Below are 19,608 nucleotides of genomic sequence, written 5' to 3' on the forward strand. Positions count from 1 at the left end.
GTCAAGTGAAGATAAAACAATAGCTTATCACTGTAATGCATTACTCTGATTGTACAACAGACAAATATCTACTGTAAGTATTGGTGTCATAGGTTTTATTTTGAAAAATAGTGATTTGTAAAAGTATTATTTGTAATTTTATTATTTTGTAACAGTAATATTATTTACATTGGTTTTAAGATACTAACCACACTTATTTGAAAAATCCATTAAAATTACTTCCGATATCTATAGAGTAACATGGCGTAGTCAAATTATTCTGTTTGCCATTGTGTTGGAAAAGTATAGTCATAAAAACATGTACCATCCCACAAGGAAGCTTTAATGTGCATTATGATAACAGTATCTCTTAGATATTTATTCAGACATTCATTCAGTCATTATAGGGCAAACAAAAACACACAACCATGCACACACTCTTACACCGGATTAATCAGACAGCCCAATTAATAATTAAGAGACATGCTTTTGGACTGTGGGGGGACAAAGAGAATCAACACGAGCATGAGGAGAACATGCAGACTTCATGCAAAAAGATCCTGGACTGGGATTCAGACCCAAGACCTTGCTTAAAGGCAACATTGCATACAACTGCTACACTGTAGCAGACTACATTAAAACGTATAATGTAGTTTTAATCTCTGGAAGAAACTGATATTTATGTATACAAAAGAAATACATTGAATTAAGTTATTTATTAAAAGTAGGTGGTTAATTGCTCAGAACCCTTCCACAGAATCCCAGTTCGAAAATTCTGAACTATCCGTTTGATAGTACATTTGGTTACGGTTTAAGCAAAATTAATTAAAATAGCTGAATAGTCAACAGCATGAAACCGCCTATAAATTTGGGCAAAAAGGTAAAAAAAAGTAAGGCTTTATTTCTGTAAGTTTTGCTAGAAAATGTGACTATTGTGCCATCTAGCGACAGTTCCCTACCAATGCATGCATCTCACAGGCTGCTTCAGAGCACACAGGTCTACCATAGACATACATTTAAAACAACTGTAAGCATTCAGGTACAATCTATTTATCATCAACAATCAAATATATTAAACCAAATTTCAAGTGAAGTTTACAGTCAAGTATGTTCAGTATAGTATATTTGGAAATAAGTTAAATCTCAGCTACAATAAATACCATTAAAATTTTTTAAATGATCAAAGTATATATTTATTCCTAGATTTCTACCAATCGAGACTTTCTAATCACTTTCTAATCATTATTTCTCCTAGTTTTGAAGTTGCATCACTCATTCTACACGTGTAATTTATTATAAGTACAGATATTTAATTGTTCTGACCTTTTTATTCTACAATGCAATTACTGTTTGGCATCTTCTGAATAAATGTCTTTGTGTTACTGATGCCATGTCATCAAAAATAGGTGCAACTATCCCAAGACACAGTCAGAACAGTACAGAAGGCTTAACATGTAAGATCACAGAAACATAATAAGCAAAAATAACCAACACCATCTGATCCTTCTCTTAAACTGTCAGCAACTCACCGCGACTGAAGATATAGAGGAAACATCTTGGCCTCTCTTAATGACTGATCTGATACACTAAAACTCAAATGGAACAGCACAGAGTGGTCACGTTATAAGGCATCTGCCTGGGTGACAAACCATGTGCTGCCTGTTAGACTAATTCAATTACAGCAAGAGAGGCATGAGGAAAAGAAAAGTTTGCTTCTTCTTTCCCCCATTTGAATCTCCCCTTAACAGGATGGAGAGTGAAGCTCTTTAGGCTTTCGTTAGGATGAGAAGGCTTTCCCACTCAATTACTGTGAAAATTTGATTTGGCTCAGGTAAAGTTGATGGGGTTTCTCTAGCACAAAGACGGTTATTTTATGTTTCATGCAATCATTAAAATTATTACATTTCTTATATGTAGAGAAATTATATTGCAAAAGTTGTTTGTCATTTAACACAGTGGTCCCCAACCCTGGTCCTCAGGGCCACTGCCCTGCATGTTTTAGGTGTTTCCCTGCTGCTTCACACCTGGGTTAAATGAATAGGTGAATAACCGACTTCTATAGCAATTACGGGAATGCAAAAGAGGTAATGCAATCATATGAATCAGCTGTGCTGGAGTCCGGACTCGTCAAAAACATGCAGGATAGCGGTCCCTGAGGACCAGGGTTGGGAACCGCTGATTCAACATGTGCCCTGCAATGGAAACAGATACGGCCTCAAAGTGAATAAAATTAGCTATTGTGTGTCATGGGACTATTACTAATAGGATTAAAAGATCCACGTTGCTAGCTAGTCATTTTTTCCTGCATTACACTGCCATCTACTGGTTTCTACTGTAACCTGCGGCAGCCTTGCTTACCAAGCCAAATAAATAATAATGTAAATAAGCAAAGCATGCACAGATTTAAAAAACAAACAAAAAAAACGTAATAATGTTAACATAATGTTAACAAACTAATGTATTTATGCAACCACACAATATGGTAATAACAATAATGATCCCCAAAATACGAAAAAGTACGTGGTTAATAATAATAATAATAATAATAATAATAATAATAATAATAATAATAATAATAATAATAATAATTCACGAATGTATTTTGGTTAAAAAAATGCAGTATTAAACATGTGATATATAAAAGAAAAGAAAATGGAACTGTTTATGCTACATTAGCGATCAGTACAAAAGCGATTGGTCTTTTACCTAAAAAGTTACATTTATCCCTTTACATATACAATAATACGGATAGAAATTATTTTTACGCTTTATGTTGACTTTAGGCATAAAAATCCGGAATTTTACATTAAATAATTCATTTTTAGCGAGACTATTTTCTCGTGTTACAACCTGTCCGTGATGCCCATGAACGCACCTCCCGTAACCAAGGTGATGACGCTATATTCCGTTACCAAGCCATTCTCAAGGCAAACACAAGCTGGTTAGCTAGGCTAGCAGATCTCCAGGATAATCTTACAGCTGTGGCATAGCGGAAATTTTGCTCAATTTGTTTACTTAAATAAACATATAAAAGATTTTACTGGATTTCGAACTCATCATATCGACTCTGGCTTTTAGTCTTCCTTGCGTACGTTGACTAAATTAGATAGATCCTGCTTCTTTTCTTTTGGGATCAGCTCAAGCTAACTTAGTTACGTTGCAAAACAGCCATTATGGTAAGTAGCTGCTGTGAGCTTCGCTGCTAGCCTTCTCTTTCCTTGTAGAAATGCCGAATGAACCTGTTTTTAAATAAAATGCCATTAGAGTAGAACGCTATAGCTAGCATGCAGCTTTATGGAATTACCAGCTCATGTGGAAAGGCCCTGTAACATATTGGCAAGAGGAAATCCTCTTCAAGTTAGCTGATAAGCTAATTGGTGTTGCTATTACATCAACATCCTGTCTTCATATGAACCTTTTCTCCCGGTGATGCACAATTTATTTGCTAATCTGTTTTCTTCTTGTCTCCACAAAGGCTGACTTTGGGTTTAACGAACACCATCAGTCTGAAATCATCAACTACATGCGATTTGCTCGTTCAAAGAGGCTGTTAAGGCTCAAGACTATTGACTCATGTTTTGAGGAACTCAAAGACAGCAGGTGATTAGTCATAAACGTCTCCGTCAGTGGGATCATGTACTTTTATTTAGATGTCTATACACATCCATAGAGAGCTTGTACTGGACAAAGCAATGGTGTGAAAATATTGCCTTGTAATACATTCATATTTAATACCAATTGTATAATCACACACTGAAGACAAATTTCAGTACCATGTGAGTATTCACACTTGCTGATCTTTGTCAGCTGTTGTTACTTTACAACTAAAAAAATGTAATTTATTTATCTGAGCTTTTGTAAGATTGTTAGAGAACATCAGTAAACAAAGCATTGTGAAGATTACAGTACACAGCAGACAAGTCAAAAGAAATCCCAAGCTATTCAAAAATATTTTTGGCAGCATTCCATGACAGCTTGAATTAAAAAGAGTGCTACTTAAAGCTTTTAAGTTAATATTTCACTTTGTGAAGTCGATCAAGGACTATCAAGGAAATTTTACTCTTTTATTCCATGTTGTCTATTAGCCATGCCTAAAACTAGAAAAAAAGGTAAAAATTGTTTTTTTGCATGGTGACACAGTCTTTCTGCTGCCTTGCACCAAAAAGAGGTTCAAATCATAGCTTTGAGTGTTTCCTCATGGACTTTGGATGCTTCACTCCAACTTCCTCCCACAGTCCAAACATACCTGCTAGGTTACTCTAAATTCCCCTTCGGTGTGAAAGTCCATGGTTGTTAGTCCTGTGGGTCTCTGTGATGAACTGTGATGGACTGGTTAACTGTCTACATAGTTTAATGACCATTAGGCACCAGCGACCCTACATAATACAGTGCAGACGACGGATGGATGGGAAAACATCTACAGAATTGAACATTTCTGAAAAAATAAAAAAACAAAAAAAAACACCCTTTGCTATTTTTACTCACTAAAATTCCAGTTAACTGGAACTGAACGCTTTGTCAGATGAGATTGACAAAGCGTCAGTCTCATCTTATTGGCAACAAACACACCATTTGGGCTTGGCATGAAACTAAGAATGAATATATGTAACATCACCTGAACAGTGGAAGATCTATGATACTGTGGGCCTGTTTCTCATCTAAAAATGTCATCAGGAACTCTTTGAAATACTAAGAGATTAAAAAAAAATCTTAATTAAAAGAGGAAATATAGTTTAATTGAATCTTTTAGCATGGTAATGATCCAGAACTTATGCCCAAATCAACACAGATTCATGTCACCAGACACAAATCAACCTTCTACCATTACTATATCCAAATCCAGATTATTTGAAATTATGCAAGAGCAACAAAAAAATATCTTTATCATGGGGGCAATAAGTGAATGTGTACGGCTCTGTACATTAATTTTTCTGCCTGATTTTCCGTCTGAAGGCTGGTGGAGGACACCTTCACAGTGGACGAGGTTAGGGAGATGCTGGACGGGTTGCAAATGGTGGTCCGGGGGGAGGTGGAGATGGAGCTGATCAACACTGCCCACACTAACGTGCTGCTTCTCAGGCAGATTTTCTCTCAGGCTGAGAAGTTTTACCTTCGACTCCAGAGTGATATCTCTGAGCTGGAGAACAGGTGAGCTGAAAAGACTCTGACAGCCAGCGACGGGAATACTCACACTGGCATCCAGACAGTCATAGCATGGGAAGCTGTTAGAATCCAAAAGTTATAATCGTACTCACTCATTATCACTGCTTTGGTGGACATTTTTCAACCTTTCTCATCTTTCTCATATAAACTCTAAGTTAACAATAGAGCCTGAAACAGGCAGCCCTTTAAATGTTAACAGTTACGTTGATCGGTACCACATTTTACTTCCTCTTCATTTCTTTTCTGATCCAGATCTCTTAACATGTCATTCACCGGGTAAAAAGGTCAGCAGTCTTTACTGATCTACGTGCGTGCAACCCAGGTTTCCATCGTGTCGGTTTCCCTTTAGATCTGCAATTGGTTGGTCTAAAAACCACAAACTGTCTTCTTTTTCATTGCATTTTCAAATTCATTTTTGTAGGTTATAAGGTACATATTTATTTTGGTTTTACCTCGTAAATGAATTTGTTTGCAAAAATAGCTTATGTTTCAGAGATTAATTCTCCGAAGGAATTGCCTCTTATTTAAATATTTTTTTTAATGCTATTTTATATCTTACCAGAAAGAAATGTCAATTGAAAAGTTATTCCAAACATTTCTACTGCATCATTGTGTCTAGACAAAGGTTACAGATTTGGCCATGAGTGGCAAAAAGTTTGGAAACCTCTGCATTAGTTCCTAGAAGAAAACATTACATCAGAATAAATTTGTTTTTGAAGTAAAACCTGAAAACTAATATCTAACGCAGACATTTCTATATTAAAAAATGTTTTGAAATTGTTTGAACTTTTTGTATTTTCTAACAAACATAAATCTAACAAATACAATATAGCAAATTCCCTTTTTGAATGGAATGACTGAAATAAATGTAACTTTTCGATTATTAACAGGGATGGGCAAAACTCGATAAAGTGTTTGAACAGTATGAGGAAACAATGTAAAGTTAAACTCCTTCAGTCAGAGTCATCTTTGGAATCACTGTAATATTGACTGCTACAGTAGATCCTTCCTACCCACAGTTATAAGCATCTACAACAACTCTTTTAAGAAACTTAGAAAATATGACTTATGACAGCATTTAAATTGGATTAAACCTCCCATAAGCCACCCATTTTCAGTGATACTTGCTTAAATTAAACATATTACATGAACCTCTTTCTGTTCATCAAATTTAATACTGAAGGCCTGTTTGATCTGACTACGAGGTTCAAACTTACTGAACTTAATATAACTTTTGCCCTCATGACCTCTCACCTTATAAAACACAGTGTTTTGATGAAGATACTTTGTTTATAGTATAGCAGGCACATGGTGGGTGGATGAGCAACTCATGAACCCTTTTTGTTTTCCTCTCCAGGCTACAGCTGTACGTGACTGAATAGGTGTCTAAAGCTAGGAAAACGCCCCTTGTGATAGGGCTAGGTGTCTTCAAATGCTTTTTAAAAAACCACATACAAGCTTTGTAGAGAACAGTGCTGCTCACCACAAACATGTGTCTTTACAACATAAGTGCTAAACTGCCATCAGGACCGAGGGAGTTCACTTTTCCTTTGCCAAACATTCACGACCGCCAAATAGTAGATTGTGGGGTTAGCACAGATGAACATCAACACAGAGGTTATGCAACTGTTGTGAAATGAATGTCTTATCAGTGCTTCAGTGTTGCTCGCAGATTGTGGTAGGTTGTAGAATCAGTTTACACTTTTTAAGCATGTAAGCTTTTGTTTATCCACTTAATTTTTCAGTTAACATTTAACATTTAACATCTTTTTTCTCTCGCCCTTTTAGGGAGCTGTTAGAGCAAGTGGCTGAATTTGAGAAGACTGACTTTAAAATAACAAATAAGGTTTGCAAAACACTTTCTTCTTCATACATCAGGCGAAATTCACCTCTTCTCAGATTACCTCCCCCAACATTTTAAGAGGTTTTAAATGTCAGGCTGCCTGGCCTATATTTGTAGAAGTGTGGTTCAGAAGTCACGCGTCACTGAGGTTCACCTGTGGTTTTATGTTACTATGTCTAAAACGAATAAATAAATGTTGCAGTGCAATTCAATGCTTTTGCATGACTGTATGAATCTGGAACTCATTTCTAGATAAACCAGGAAACAAGTAAACCCAAGTTGGCACCACTGAATGAGGGTGGGGTGTCTGAGCTTCTTAACAAGGTAAAACTATTTTTTGTGTACACTGCCAGCCATGGTCATCATAGACATAATGATGGTTATGAAGTTACGGTTTGAGATTGGTGATTTTTAACATGTAACATTTGTGTTATTGTTGCCTAGAAAGTTGGACCTTAGCTAAATGTTTTTTACATCAATCAGTAAGACCCAGGCAAAAGTCTGGTGGTGATGATTGACCACTTTTCTCATCAGAAATGGTTGAGCTCCTATAAACTAGTTGGTTTCCTGCAACAGAACTGATCTCTTTTTGTATCATTAAGATTGTAGGGGTTATGTTATTAAGGGGTTCAGCTCCTATGGCTAATAGGTCTCTGGCTAAGTCACAAATTACAGTCTCTTAGTCACTTGTGATTTTTTTAATCTTTTTTCTCTCGCCCTTTTAGGGAGCTGTTAGAGCAAGTGGCTGAATTTGAGAAGACTGACTTTAAAATAACAAAATATTTTAAAGTCATAGTAGTCACTTGTGGCTTCTCTTAGTCACTTGTGACATTTGTGACTGGAAGACTAAAATAATTAGTAAACCTAACCTGGAGTGAGCTGACCGCTGAGCCCTGGATCCTGGAGTTTGACATAGTCCAAAAAGTACCAAAAAGTCACTCTATAAGGGATGTGGCCCCACTAGCTGCACAAAGACACATCAGAATCAGGTGCAATGCAGGCTGGGTGCCTTATGAGGTCCTCATCATGAAAGCTTCTGACAGCATGTTTGGGTTTATTTTCTTTTCTTGGAAAACTTAACTGTGTCCCAAGTTGTCCTTCTTCTTTATTGTCCCTCTCAGTTGGTACAACACAACAGTACCACTGGTTGCTTCTCTACCCAGTAGCTAACTTGCTTGACAGTTAGCTACTGGGCTGTAGTTGAACATCCTCCCCAGTTTCCTTTCATCAGATTTTACCTTTAGGGTCAGATGGTTGAAACTTTGATACATTTTAGGTGATTTTTTTTTCTCCAGATTTATATCTTGTTTTAATTGTATTCCCTCAGTGCAGTCTCCATCTGAGTTTTCGCCTCATAGAGCACCCCTCCCCACGCACCTTCCCTTACCTCCAGACTAGCGGCAGCAGCAATTAGCAAACACCTGGTGAAACTGCACATCTGCTGAGCTCATCATACGAGCTACTTCTGTCCAATTCCTCTAAGAACGATTGCCAAAGGCATAATGTGGAGCATTGTTGTGATGGCGTGCTGAAGACGGAGTGTTGGAAAGAGTAGGAGCTTCTTAAAGAGACCAATTTCAAGGTGTCAAATTGTAAAGTCAAAAAAAGTTATGTTTGATATAACAGTAGGTAATGATAGTAGATTACCTACCGTTTTATAACAAAAGTAGGTAATGCAGTTATAAACTGGCACTATGTGCCTGGAAAATACATAATACCACCCCTTTAAACAGGACAATAAACTGCATAAACTAGCTGTGGATTGACAGGCTAACATTAAGCTTCTGGAAATGCTTTGTTCCAGAACCCTTTGAAAATATATAGACTGTTGTTTAGTGTGTCTGCCTAAAGGAAAACAAGCAGTTTAAATTAATTACCATTTCTTACAATTTCTGATAACAAGAGTGGTCAGATCATCAAATGCATCATTCATAGTCCAACATTAATGGCATCTATACCCTTGATGAGCGTTTGTTGTCCTCTGGTTGCAAAGTTCAATAAAATGCTCAGACCAACAAATTTATTTTTATCCTGTTTTAGGAGATAGCGAAACTACAAGAGGAGAATGATAAACTGAAATCAAGACTGCGGACTTTAGAAACACAGGTAAAAAAGAGACCTTTTAAACTTAGTACTTTATCTTTCTTAGTTAGCAAGTTGATAATTTTCTTTGTACATGATTAATTTCATCAGGCCATGAGTGCACTAGACGAGAAAACAAAAGCAGAGAGAGCTCTGAAGGATCTCCAGAGGACACAAGGAGAGCAAAAGGTATTGCATTTAAAATACTTTTCACTACTGCTTTCCATTTCCTTTATTTTATCTTTACTATTTGTTTTTGATTTTTGTCATGTGCATGCTTACCACCATTTGCTATGATCTGCATGGTATGTATGAACCTGGATGAACTCTATAGATTCTGTTTTGCTGTGGTATGGCAGTGATTGCTGGTCGGGCCATAACTAGCTTTTTCTACGTTTCAGCTTTCTGCTCATACAAAGGAAATCAACAGCCTGGAGGACACAGTAGCAGCTCTGAAGGAGGACTATGAAAGATCGCTTAGTGCCAACGCTGCATCACAAAAGGATCTGAAGGAGAATCTAATCACTGCCAAGCACGAACTTCTGCGAGTGCAGGAGCAGCTGGCCTTGGCAGAGAAGGTACCTGCTGTAGAGCCTTTCTCTTTCTGATAAATTAATGCAACAAGCACTAATAAAGTTGGACTCCATGGACTCATCTTTTGATCCGCACAGAAAATTTTGATTCAGTCTGTGAGAGCATCATAACCACAGATGAGACACAAGTAGAAGTCGCCCTTAAAGATCTTCACATTTTGTCTCTTTATTTGTAGAGGATGTTTCATACAGAGAGCTGTAACACAAAGCGCTGTAGAAATGTAATTTAACAGAGCCCTGTTCAGTCTATTAAACAAGCGTAGCAAGGAAAGCATTAATCAAAGAGGCATTCAGGATCTCCATGGTAGCTCTGCAGGAGCTGCTCAAGTTGAAAACCTGATCACAAAACAGCTACTAGTCATGCATCAACAAGAAAATCCTGTTTTCAGATGCCATGTGGAAGAAGCTGCTCTAGTCAAATTGATTTTATTGACTTACATAAAAAAATTCCCATGTGGTGGAAAGCTTATTTTAACAGGATTAAGCATAGTGGTGGTAGCTTCATGTTGTGAGGGTGCAGTTTTTTTTCCAGTAGATATATGGCAGATGGTAGTAGAAGAGATTAAATCCAAGTATATCATGGGTTAGAATGGCCCAGTTAAAACCCAGACTTGGGTACCACATCAGCTTTCTAGTCGGTGGGCAAGACTAGAAAACTGATATTCACAAACACTCTACAATAAATCTACTTGAGCTATTTTTGAATAATTTCAGCTTATTCATACTGGTAAAAGGGTGGTTCTACAAAGTATTTACTCAGGGTGCTAAATACAAACACACTCCACAACTTATAAAAATATACATCCCCAGTTGGTCGTGGTAGATGATGGCTGCTAACACTGAACCAGGTTTCTTCCTGTTAAAAGGGAGCTATTCCTCTCCACTGTCGCTACATGCATGCTCAGTTTGAGGTAATGCTGTAAGGTCAATAACTGGATGCAATCTGTTGGTGGTTCCTTAGATAGAAACGTTTTAAACTAATTTGAATAATAAACTGAGTTTAATACACTGTGTGACACCTTGGATCAATTGGAATGTATTTCTATGCATAGAAATAAGCTGAATTGAAACTGAACTTTAAAAAACATTCTCCATTTTCCTTTTACTTCAAAATTGTTCACTACTTTGTGTTGATATATTGCATAAAAAGAGGGAAGCTTGTTATTTTAACACAACAAAATCTAAAAAACAAAGAGTTAATTTTTGAGATCCTGTATTTTCAATGTTTATTCTAGTACTCTAAGCCTTCCTCTTTTTGACAATGGTATGGAGGAAGCAAGACTTTTCTATGATCATTAACATCATAAGATCAGACAGCTGACTTCATCTCAGGAGTTTTGTGTTTTTCCCTTTCACCTTCGGTGTTTTTGTGCGTGCAAAATGTCGTGCAAATGAGAGTTATTTTCTCCTGCACTTCCCCCTGTTTAGAACTGTTTAGATCACATTTAAAGTTCAGACTTAGTGGGATTTATAATTTGTAGTGCTATTGTTATGTTTTCTTTCCCCTCTTAATGTTTTGGCATTTGTGGATTATGTGTAGGAGTTGGAGAAGAAGTTCCAGCAAACTGCAGCGTACCGCAACATGAAGGAGATTCTAACCAAGAAGAATGAGCAGATAAAAGAAATTAGGAAACGATTGCAGAAGTGAGTTTTCCCATTTACATTGATATCCTAAAAATAACACAGTCCTCAGTTACTGTGATGCATCTTCGATGACGTTTATCAGTTTTGTTTACCATCACGTGTTTTGCTTTTTGTTCCAGATACGAGCCAGACGACTGAGGTTTTGTATGTTTTCATTAGAAAGACGGACCAAAATTTTTCTGACTGATTTGGGACAAGAAACTACCAGTTTCGGTGTTTTTTATTTTTATTTCTGCTTTATCTGGCATTCTCTGTCCCTGATAGCTTTACTAAACAGCAGGTCAGCTGGGGAAACCCATAGGTGAATACGCAGAGGATCTGATGACGTGTGTTTTTCTTACGGTAGCTGGCAGATTTCCCTCAGTGCTCTATGCAAAAAGCAGCATTTACCTGTTTGAAGGGGCCTTGTCCTTTTGCTCACCTGGACAGAACTATACTGCCTGCCTGAAGCTTGTAGTCTCAGTGTGCCTTGCAAAACTATTAAAAGCTCTTGAAATGTTCACATTTTATCAACATGTTTGGTTGGGGTTTTATATGCTAAATCAACTCAGCAACAGTTATCCCAGTCAAATTTAGGTCTGTGCTTTGACTATTCCACTTTATTGTATTCAATTGTGGCTCCGGCAGTATGTGTAGGGTCATCCCTGACCCCAACAAACTCTCTCACACCCACATCCTTCAGCCCTATGTATTTCTTCAAGTATTACTCCATGTATTATTTCCATCCCTTTCAACAAAAAAAATTATTTTTATCTTTATCCCTGACTTGTCTGCTGTGTTCCTTGGTCTTCATGATGCTGTTTTTTCACCGACGTACTCTAATTGACATCGGAGGCCTTCTAAGAACAACTGGATTTATGAGATAAGAATACACACAAGTGGATTTTATTTACTACTCTGGTTTTACTAGAGTTTGCAGAGGGGTCTCAAAACAAAAGCAAGCCACACCTTTTAGATTATTTTTTGGAAACCATTTCAGAACCACGTGTTTTCCTTTTATAGCACAACTTGTGTCGTTTTATCTCAAAAAATCCCAGTAAAATACACAACGCATCAAAATGTTGAAAAAGGAGTATAAATAGATTTGCAAGGCACTGCATAAGTCCCAATGCAGGACATTGTAAGTAAATTCTCATATTTTGCTCATCAGTCTTAACTTTAGCAGCACCTTAAAGTCCAAGGTCCAATTTTAAAACAAAGTTACAAGTAAACTCCAAATCACTTTCCATTTTAGGACATTCTTACTTATCTAAACATTTAATAATATTAATATTTCACTCTAAAATATTTCCAATAATCTGTAATTACAATGTATCTACTATTACATATAGATGTAGAGGGCCTAGAATATTTTTGGTGTTGAATCCTTGCATATTTTTTGTATTGCTGTACATACATGATTTTCATGATATAAAATGCTCTTGTAGAGTGTGCATTTAACTGGTTTGTGAAATTTTAATGGGTTAATAAAAAGTGTGACCAAATGTATGTTGTCATTTTCTGTCTTAAATTTAGTGTTTTAAAAAAAAGAGTAGAGTAGAAAGAATACAGTGAGCTGTGAGTATAACAAAATAACTTAGATTCAACAAGAGGGCGCCAAATTGCAAAAATCCATGGAGCGTGAAAACATTTTATTGCACCATGACTACCATTTTGATTGATATCAAACACTATGTGGATGTTTTTGGTTTTTTTTATAGCTACTGTAGATCTTCATGCTGCAACCACCACTGAGTATAGCAGTCCAAAACGTTATTTCACAATAAAGCTCTAATTGCACTGTGATTAAACTGTTATTAGAGCAGAACGTATGATTTTTATTGTCACATCATATCAGATCTAATTAGTAATTAAGTAGCTCTTACAGGATGTCACACTTCCTCTATTCTTGAAATAAACTATGAGGAAACTACAATAGATGATGTTAGACCTAAGTAAAATAAGTATCAGCTTTAACAGCTTATATTACACCTGCTCCTTGTTCTTTGCCACCTCTTATTTTCTGAGAAAACATTGTGACAAATAAGCCATGAGAACTGAGAAAGTGACAAAATAAGATGCAAAGTGGTCAATAGCTAGTCAACCGTCATCTCTTCGTTGTTTATACTGAAACTAAAAAAGCCACAATGTCCTGAGCTAAACTGGTGTTAGTTTTGCATTGAGTGGGGGAGCTGCATGCTTGATGTACAGTGCCTTTCAATAATACTCCTACTAACTGAGCAATGTAGAACAAAAAAACTTTTTATGGTGTTTCACTGGGATTTTGTGCGATTGGTCGACATGAAATAGTGCAGAATTGTTACGTGGAAGAAAATAATTTGTTTTTCATGCATTGCATTCAGATCCCTGCGGTGGAACACGGTGGTGGCAGCAAAGCTTTTCTTCAGCAAGGACATTGAATGGACGGCAAAACTTAAAAAAATTTAAATACTGCTTTCAGATGTTTTTTGTTTTTTTTAAATCTAATGACTAAATTTGAGCTCTTTTATAAAGAGGAATGTGTAAAACTTTCCACTTGGTCAAAATATGTCTTCACATTACAATTGAAATTGCACTGAAAGGTGATTTAGCCTAAATACCAGAATCAACTTTGTGTGCATAAAATTTAAGAAATTTATGTTTAGTTTCACAAGTTCACATCGTACAAACATTAAATAGAAACATATAAACTTTAGATCAATATCTACACCAAGCATTTTTTTGTTAAAATAGTGCAAATAAGTTTATTTTGTTTTACAGCAGAGTAGCAGAGTATCCTGCTTATAAGGTGTTGGTTGTGGTCATCAGAGAAAGAGCCTCAGGCAAGAAACGTCTGTGGCGGCTGGTTTATGCAAATACCGCTCTGATCTGAAGCTAGAAGAAGTTTGTTGTTGTAAAGCAAAACTTGAAAAAGTTTGAGGCGTGTAAAAAGTTTTTGAAGAAATAGGTGCTGGAAACAAAATAATTCATAACAAAAAAGGCTTTATCACACAAATTTGTCTATCTGTGGAAACAAAGGGCCTAAAAATTTGTACTAGCTCTTGCATGTGTGTATGCAGCTGAACCAGATGGGGGGAAACTGATGATAATTTCAGATAGGATGCCACAGCCTAGCAGTTACAATCTTCGTGCATGAAATAAATCACAGCGAGCAGATACAGGAAGTGGTAGCAGCCTTCTCTCAGTACCAAATGCAATCTTTTGTACTGCCGAAAGCTGTGACAGTAACAGTACTTTCCCACAATATGGGGCAACAGTTAATAAATTCAATAGTTGCGCACTCAATTCAGAGCAGCTTTCTGCTTTCTGACTTGGCATCAAAGGGGTTTTCTCAGTTTCAGTAGCAGAGTAGACGCTTCTGTTGTTTGGTTTTTCAGCAGAATCACAAAGCAAATGTTTGCTAGCTAGGATTTCAGCAGAATTTCTCAACGAGGGGAGAGATACAGTGGAATTTCTTCTTTGATTTTAGTTAAAACAAAAAAAAAACAGAAAGCAAAAATGTGTGTTTTACTTTTACTTTTTGTATGAAACCAAATGAACCCCCTGTTGAGCAGAACTTACTCATCTCAAGTGCATGCTTGCTAGCATGTCTGGCTCTTTAAGGTGCTTAGTTCAGAAATCACTCAAAGCTGCAAAACAGAAATAGAAAAGATGATCAAATTGTTTCATAAGTAAAATCAATTGGAAAGCATGTCTGACTGAATTAAAATGACCTTTTGTAATGTGTCAAGAGATGACATTGGTTGTGAACCAAATCAGTTTCTACTAAGAAGCTTCAGATGGTTGTTGTTTCCATATTTCCTGATTCTCCTCACTTGTCTTTTGTTTTCATCTTCATCTTTTTGACCCTGCATTCTACTGACAGAAGACACCAGTAATCTAGTTTTTAAAAGGTTTAAGAGCAGGAGGTGCTTGGTATTTGTGCCACAAAAAACCAAAAACAAAACAGCAGATTAAAATCAGTGTCTCTGAATCCGGTTTCGACTCCTTCCGAGAACAATTGCATGTTCTGGTTCATGTTTTGTTTGAACCTTTATCATGAGTAATTTTTATTCTAAGTAGCAAAGATGTCAGCAACAAAGCTATGATTTGAAACTCAGTTATGCTGAGTTTCAAGTTCAAGTTGCCATTCTCTGTACAGATCGTTTCTTTTGTTTGAGTACTTCAAACAAAATCCTACTGGTTCATCCTACTGTCTAAAAGCATTAACTCCCCCTTATTCTAGTGCTGCAAAATGAAGCACAAACAGCTGCTCCTAGGAGTCGCCTCATTAGTAAATATAGGCCACATTTATGTATTTTAATCTCAGTTTAATTTCAACAGGCCTCTGAGGTTTGCTAGAGAACACACAGCATCATGAAGACTAGAAAACACAACAGAGCGGTCAGGATGGAGGCCTTTTAGATGTTTAAAGCAGGATTAGGTTATTAAACAATATCCCTAACGTGGTATGTCATCATCTGAAACAATTTGGAGCAACTACACACCTACCAGCATATCTAAACTAAAAGCCTGAGCAGCCAGGATTAATCAGAAAAGCTAAGAGGAAGCTGTTGGCTACTCTGGAGGAGCTATAGTGAAGGAGTGCTCAGGTATGGGTAACCTTTGAAAGGACTTTTATGATTTTAGTTGTGCAAACTGGTCATGGAGAGGAGATGCTTCTGTTCAGCAAGGACAGACTGCCTGGTTAGAGTTAGTGGGAAGAGATGGAGCTAAATACAAAAACTTTTTGTTGGGTTCTACAGGAGGGTGGACTGGTGTTCTTCTCTACCTCTAACAGGGAGCAGGCTGATGGGATCCAGCTGGTGCTCATCGTCGCCAATCAGCGAGGACCTTAAGTGGGAGCAGCTTCCTTGAGGCAGATGCCAGATGATTCTGCTCTGGTACACACTAGCCTTTAGTGCTGAGCTCTTAGTGATCCGACTTGTTTCTAACTCCTATCCTGTCTCTTTCTCTCCATAGAACCAGCTACTGACGCTCAGACTCACCTGGACTGTTTGTTCCAAGCTCGATTCCTTCCTTCTCCTCACTGCTTCTCTTAAGGCATCGCCCCTGGATAACGTCTCAAGCATTACAAAGCAGCTTGTTTGTCCAGCCTCAGTCGTCTATCAGGACACATCCACCTGGAAGCGCCAACAACAGCATTCTGTCAACCTCAAGTACTGCAGAATCCATGTACCCACCTCCGCTCATCTCAATCGTCGGACTCTAAGCTGCTGCAAGAGTCATTCATCAAAGTCTCCAACGCTTACTCCTCGATCTAACCACTCACCTTTCTTCTCAGTTCCTCCAGTCCCTTCCTGCTGTCTCAGATCAAAGCCTCTCCAGTTTCTCCATTAGACTTTGCGTATTTAGTAAATCAGTTAAACTGCTTTGTGTGTCTGTAGTTGTTGCTTGCCTTAGCCCCTGTAAACCCTCATTGTGACACATTTTCAGGAAATTCCACTGTCTTCACAAGAACCTGTAAGTAATGAAAAGCAGAGTTTGATCCTAAATGTACAGAACAGGTATTTGTCCCAAGATGGAAACGTTCAGAAATTCAGTGGGATTGAAAACAATCCACAATAGGGCAACATGTAGACATGAAAAGCTACTGAAGTTATAATTCCTTTCATTCAGCAACAGACACCATGCAACTTAGGCCTTTTGCTATGACATACAGCAGTCTGGTTCATCAAATCCTTCCGCTTTCATTGCCCTACACTGATGACTAATATATGCATCTCAAATTCTTGTCACCCCTTAGAATTGTGGAAGTTCTCACAACCTCATTTATCAGAGAGGTGTCAGCATTTGTTTGTTGGGTAAATCAAAACCACTCTAAAAGCTGCAACTGGATTTCATAACCATTATGTTGCAACAGTGGGTCAGATAGGTTTCTGTTATTCCCCCAGGATTCTCTAGTCCAAACACTAACCTGTCTGTGTTTTATTTACCAATAAGCAGTTGACAGGGACGTAGAAAAAACCCTACAAACACAACAAAAAGCAGACTAAGCAGAGAATGGACGAAAATACTTTTCAAAATACCTTTTTATCAACCTTCAGTATTTGCTGACTGATTTGTAAGCCTGCCACTCTGATCTACTGCAACAGTGGGCAGTAAAAGACACATGTGGTATTTACATTTATCTGATCAGGACACGGGAATTTCCCCATTAGATCCCTTTAATTTCCAACCACAGAGCTAAACCAGAAAACAGTGAAAGTCTGGTCAGATGTAAACCTGGTTGCTCTTTTTAACCAGTTGTAATGGTTCATGTTTCATCAGAAATATTCAGTGAAATTAGTTTCATGCTATAGAACTTAATGTCAGAGCTTATTTAGATGATTGTAGGCAGGAGTCTAAGACCAAATCATTTAGCTTTTATTTGACAACGAATTGAGTCAGTTTAAAATCGCGGGAAACTTTGTAAACTTTTTTTTATTGTGCCCAAGGAAAATGTTTGTCATTCTTTATAAGGCACTTTAAAAGTTAATTTGTAGAACACTGTGGTCACTGTTCTCATAAAGGGACAGGCATGGTCAACAACAATACTTATGATGTGGCATCTAAATTATACTCAGCTGAAACTAAGGGGCCCAAAATAAATTAAATAGCTCCCCACATCATTACGCCACCATTACCAGCCAGAACCAATGGTAAATGGATCCGGGATTCAGGTTGGGTTCTGATCCTACCATCTGAATATGGTCGTTGAAATTTAACGTCAAGGACTTAAAAGCCATAATTTTCCAATTTTGGTGAGCGGGTGTAAACAGTGGGTGTAAACAGCAGCCACAACTTCCTGTTCTCAGCTGCCATGAGTGGCATCAGAGTGGTCTTCACTGCTCATCTGCTAGCCAGTCAGCTTCAGGGTTCAACAAGAACATTTAGAGATGGTGTTTTGCATACCTAGGTTGTAACAAGTGGTTGTTTGCCTTTCCCTAATCTTGAAACAGTCTGCCTATTTTTCCATGACCTCTGACATGAGCCAGGCATTTTGACCAAACAAATGAATCAGAAAATTCCAATTCTGATGAACTCTCTGAACTTCAGCTTGCCCTGTTGTCAATACATCCATATCTGTTGATGCTATCAGGAAGAAAGTTAGTGTTTCTTCCAGGCAGCAGTAGTTTCCAAGAAATGTTGTGAGCCTCTTCAACCTTGCGATCGATGATCTGGAAATTAAATTAAACTCTCTTGACGTTGGATGAAGAAAAGCTGATTTAATTCTGATGTGAATTCCCTGATCACTACCTTTCCAAGAGGTTTGAAGGTAGATTCCACATAAAACTCCTACTGAACATCCTACTTATTGGTGAGTAGCAGAGGATAACTGCTTGTACATAAATGGGAGCATAAATGGAGATTTGGTTTCTGCCATATTATATTTCTGTTATTCAAATTTTGCAAATCAAATTTATGCCAGCATCTTCAATGAAAAAATATGTTTGTTCAGGCTGCAGGAGGCACTACAGCAGTGACTGGCAACCTCTACTTCCAGTTAGTGTTTTTGCTTTTCTAAGCAGAAAGAACCAAGAATACTCCTGGTGCACATGCCTACTTTATGCCCACTTCACAGGTCTTACTCAGACATTGGTTCTTGTTGAAGGTGACCATTTATGACAATCCTTATTTACAGTACATACAAAGTCAAAGACTAGGAGAGCATAAAATAACAGTGACCGGATGCAAAATTAAACGGTTTATATCCACAATTTGTCTTTGAGTGATATAATTTACTGCTGTCAAAAGTCAGTCCTCAAAAGGTCATTGTCCCAATTGTTTAGATATTTCAGATGGTTCAACTCAAATGAGTGGATTATTAGAGAGATCCTGCAGAACTTGATTACATGCAGGGACAAACTGGCCATCTGTAAATTCGGGAGAGTTTTGTTTTAACTTGCTAAGAAGAAGACGTAGAAGAAGCAATGAGTATAGTAGCAGTGTAGCACTTATGAAAAATGAATATGCAATAAAAAGTTTAAAGAAAAGGGTGGGACTAAGAAGGTGAGGGAAACAAAATTGAGATTTAGAGGCTCAATTCGCCAACTCATGGAAATATTCATCACCAAACCTAGCAACAGCACTCCGACACAAGTTTGGATATATGTTAGAAACATCCCAAGAAATCAGTAAAGAGGAGCTGTGATTCAGACACATGTTCAGCCTCAGTGTAGTGAGGCCACCAGTGATGGCCTCACTACACTGCCATGTAGTGAGGCCATGGCAGTGTAGGAGCTGTGATTCAGACACCTCAGTGTAGTGAGGCCACCAGTGATGATGGATGACAGAAAGATGAACAGGAACTCCCACAGACTGCTACAGGGTGATTAAGTATAA

General features: G+C 37.6%; 1 protein-coding gene across 2 annotated transcripts; it reads left to right on the top strand.

The window, feature by feature from the left end:
- The first annotated feature begins 2,900 nt into the window (after positions 1-2,900).
- Positions 2,901-12,788, top strand: lztfl1 (leucine zipper transcription factor-like 1). Of its 2 annotated transcripts, none has more exons than XM_032551457.1 (10): positions 2,901-3,155; positions 3,455-3,579; positions 4,933-5,127; positions 6,931-6,988; positions 7,238-7,309; positions 9,026-9,091; positions 9,179-9,256; positions 9,469-9,645; positions 11,201-11,304; positions 11,424-12,788. In XM_032551457.1, exons 1-10 carry the CDS (start codon positions 3,153-3,155, stop codon positions 11,440-11,442), a joined length of 897 nt encoding a protein of 298 aa, XP_032407348.1. In that variant the 5' UTR covers positions 2,901-3,152; the 3' UTR covers positions 11,443-12,788. The 2 variants fall into 2 exon arrangements, with proteins under 2 accessions (XP_032407348.1, XP_032407349.1); XM_032551458.1 differs by having other exon boundaries at positions 9,487-9,645.
- Positions 12,789-19,608: the final 6,820 nt, after the last annotated feature.

Source organism: Xiphophorus hellerii, chromosome 21 (assembly GCF_003331165.1).
Source record: "Xiphophorus hellerii strain 12219 chromosome 21, Xiphophorus_hellerii-4.1, whole genome shotgun sequence".
NCBI lineage: Eukaryota > Metazoa > Chordata > Actinopteri > Cyprinodontiformes > Poeciliidae > Xiphophorus > Xiphophorus hellerii.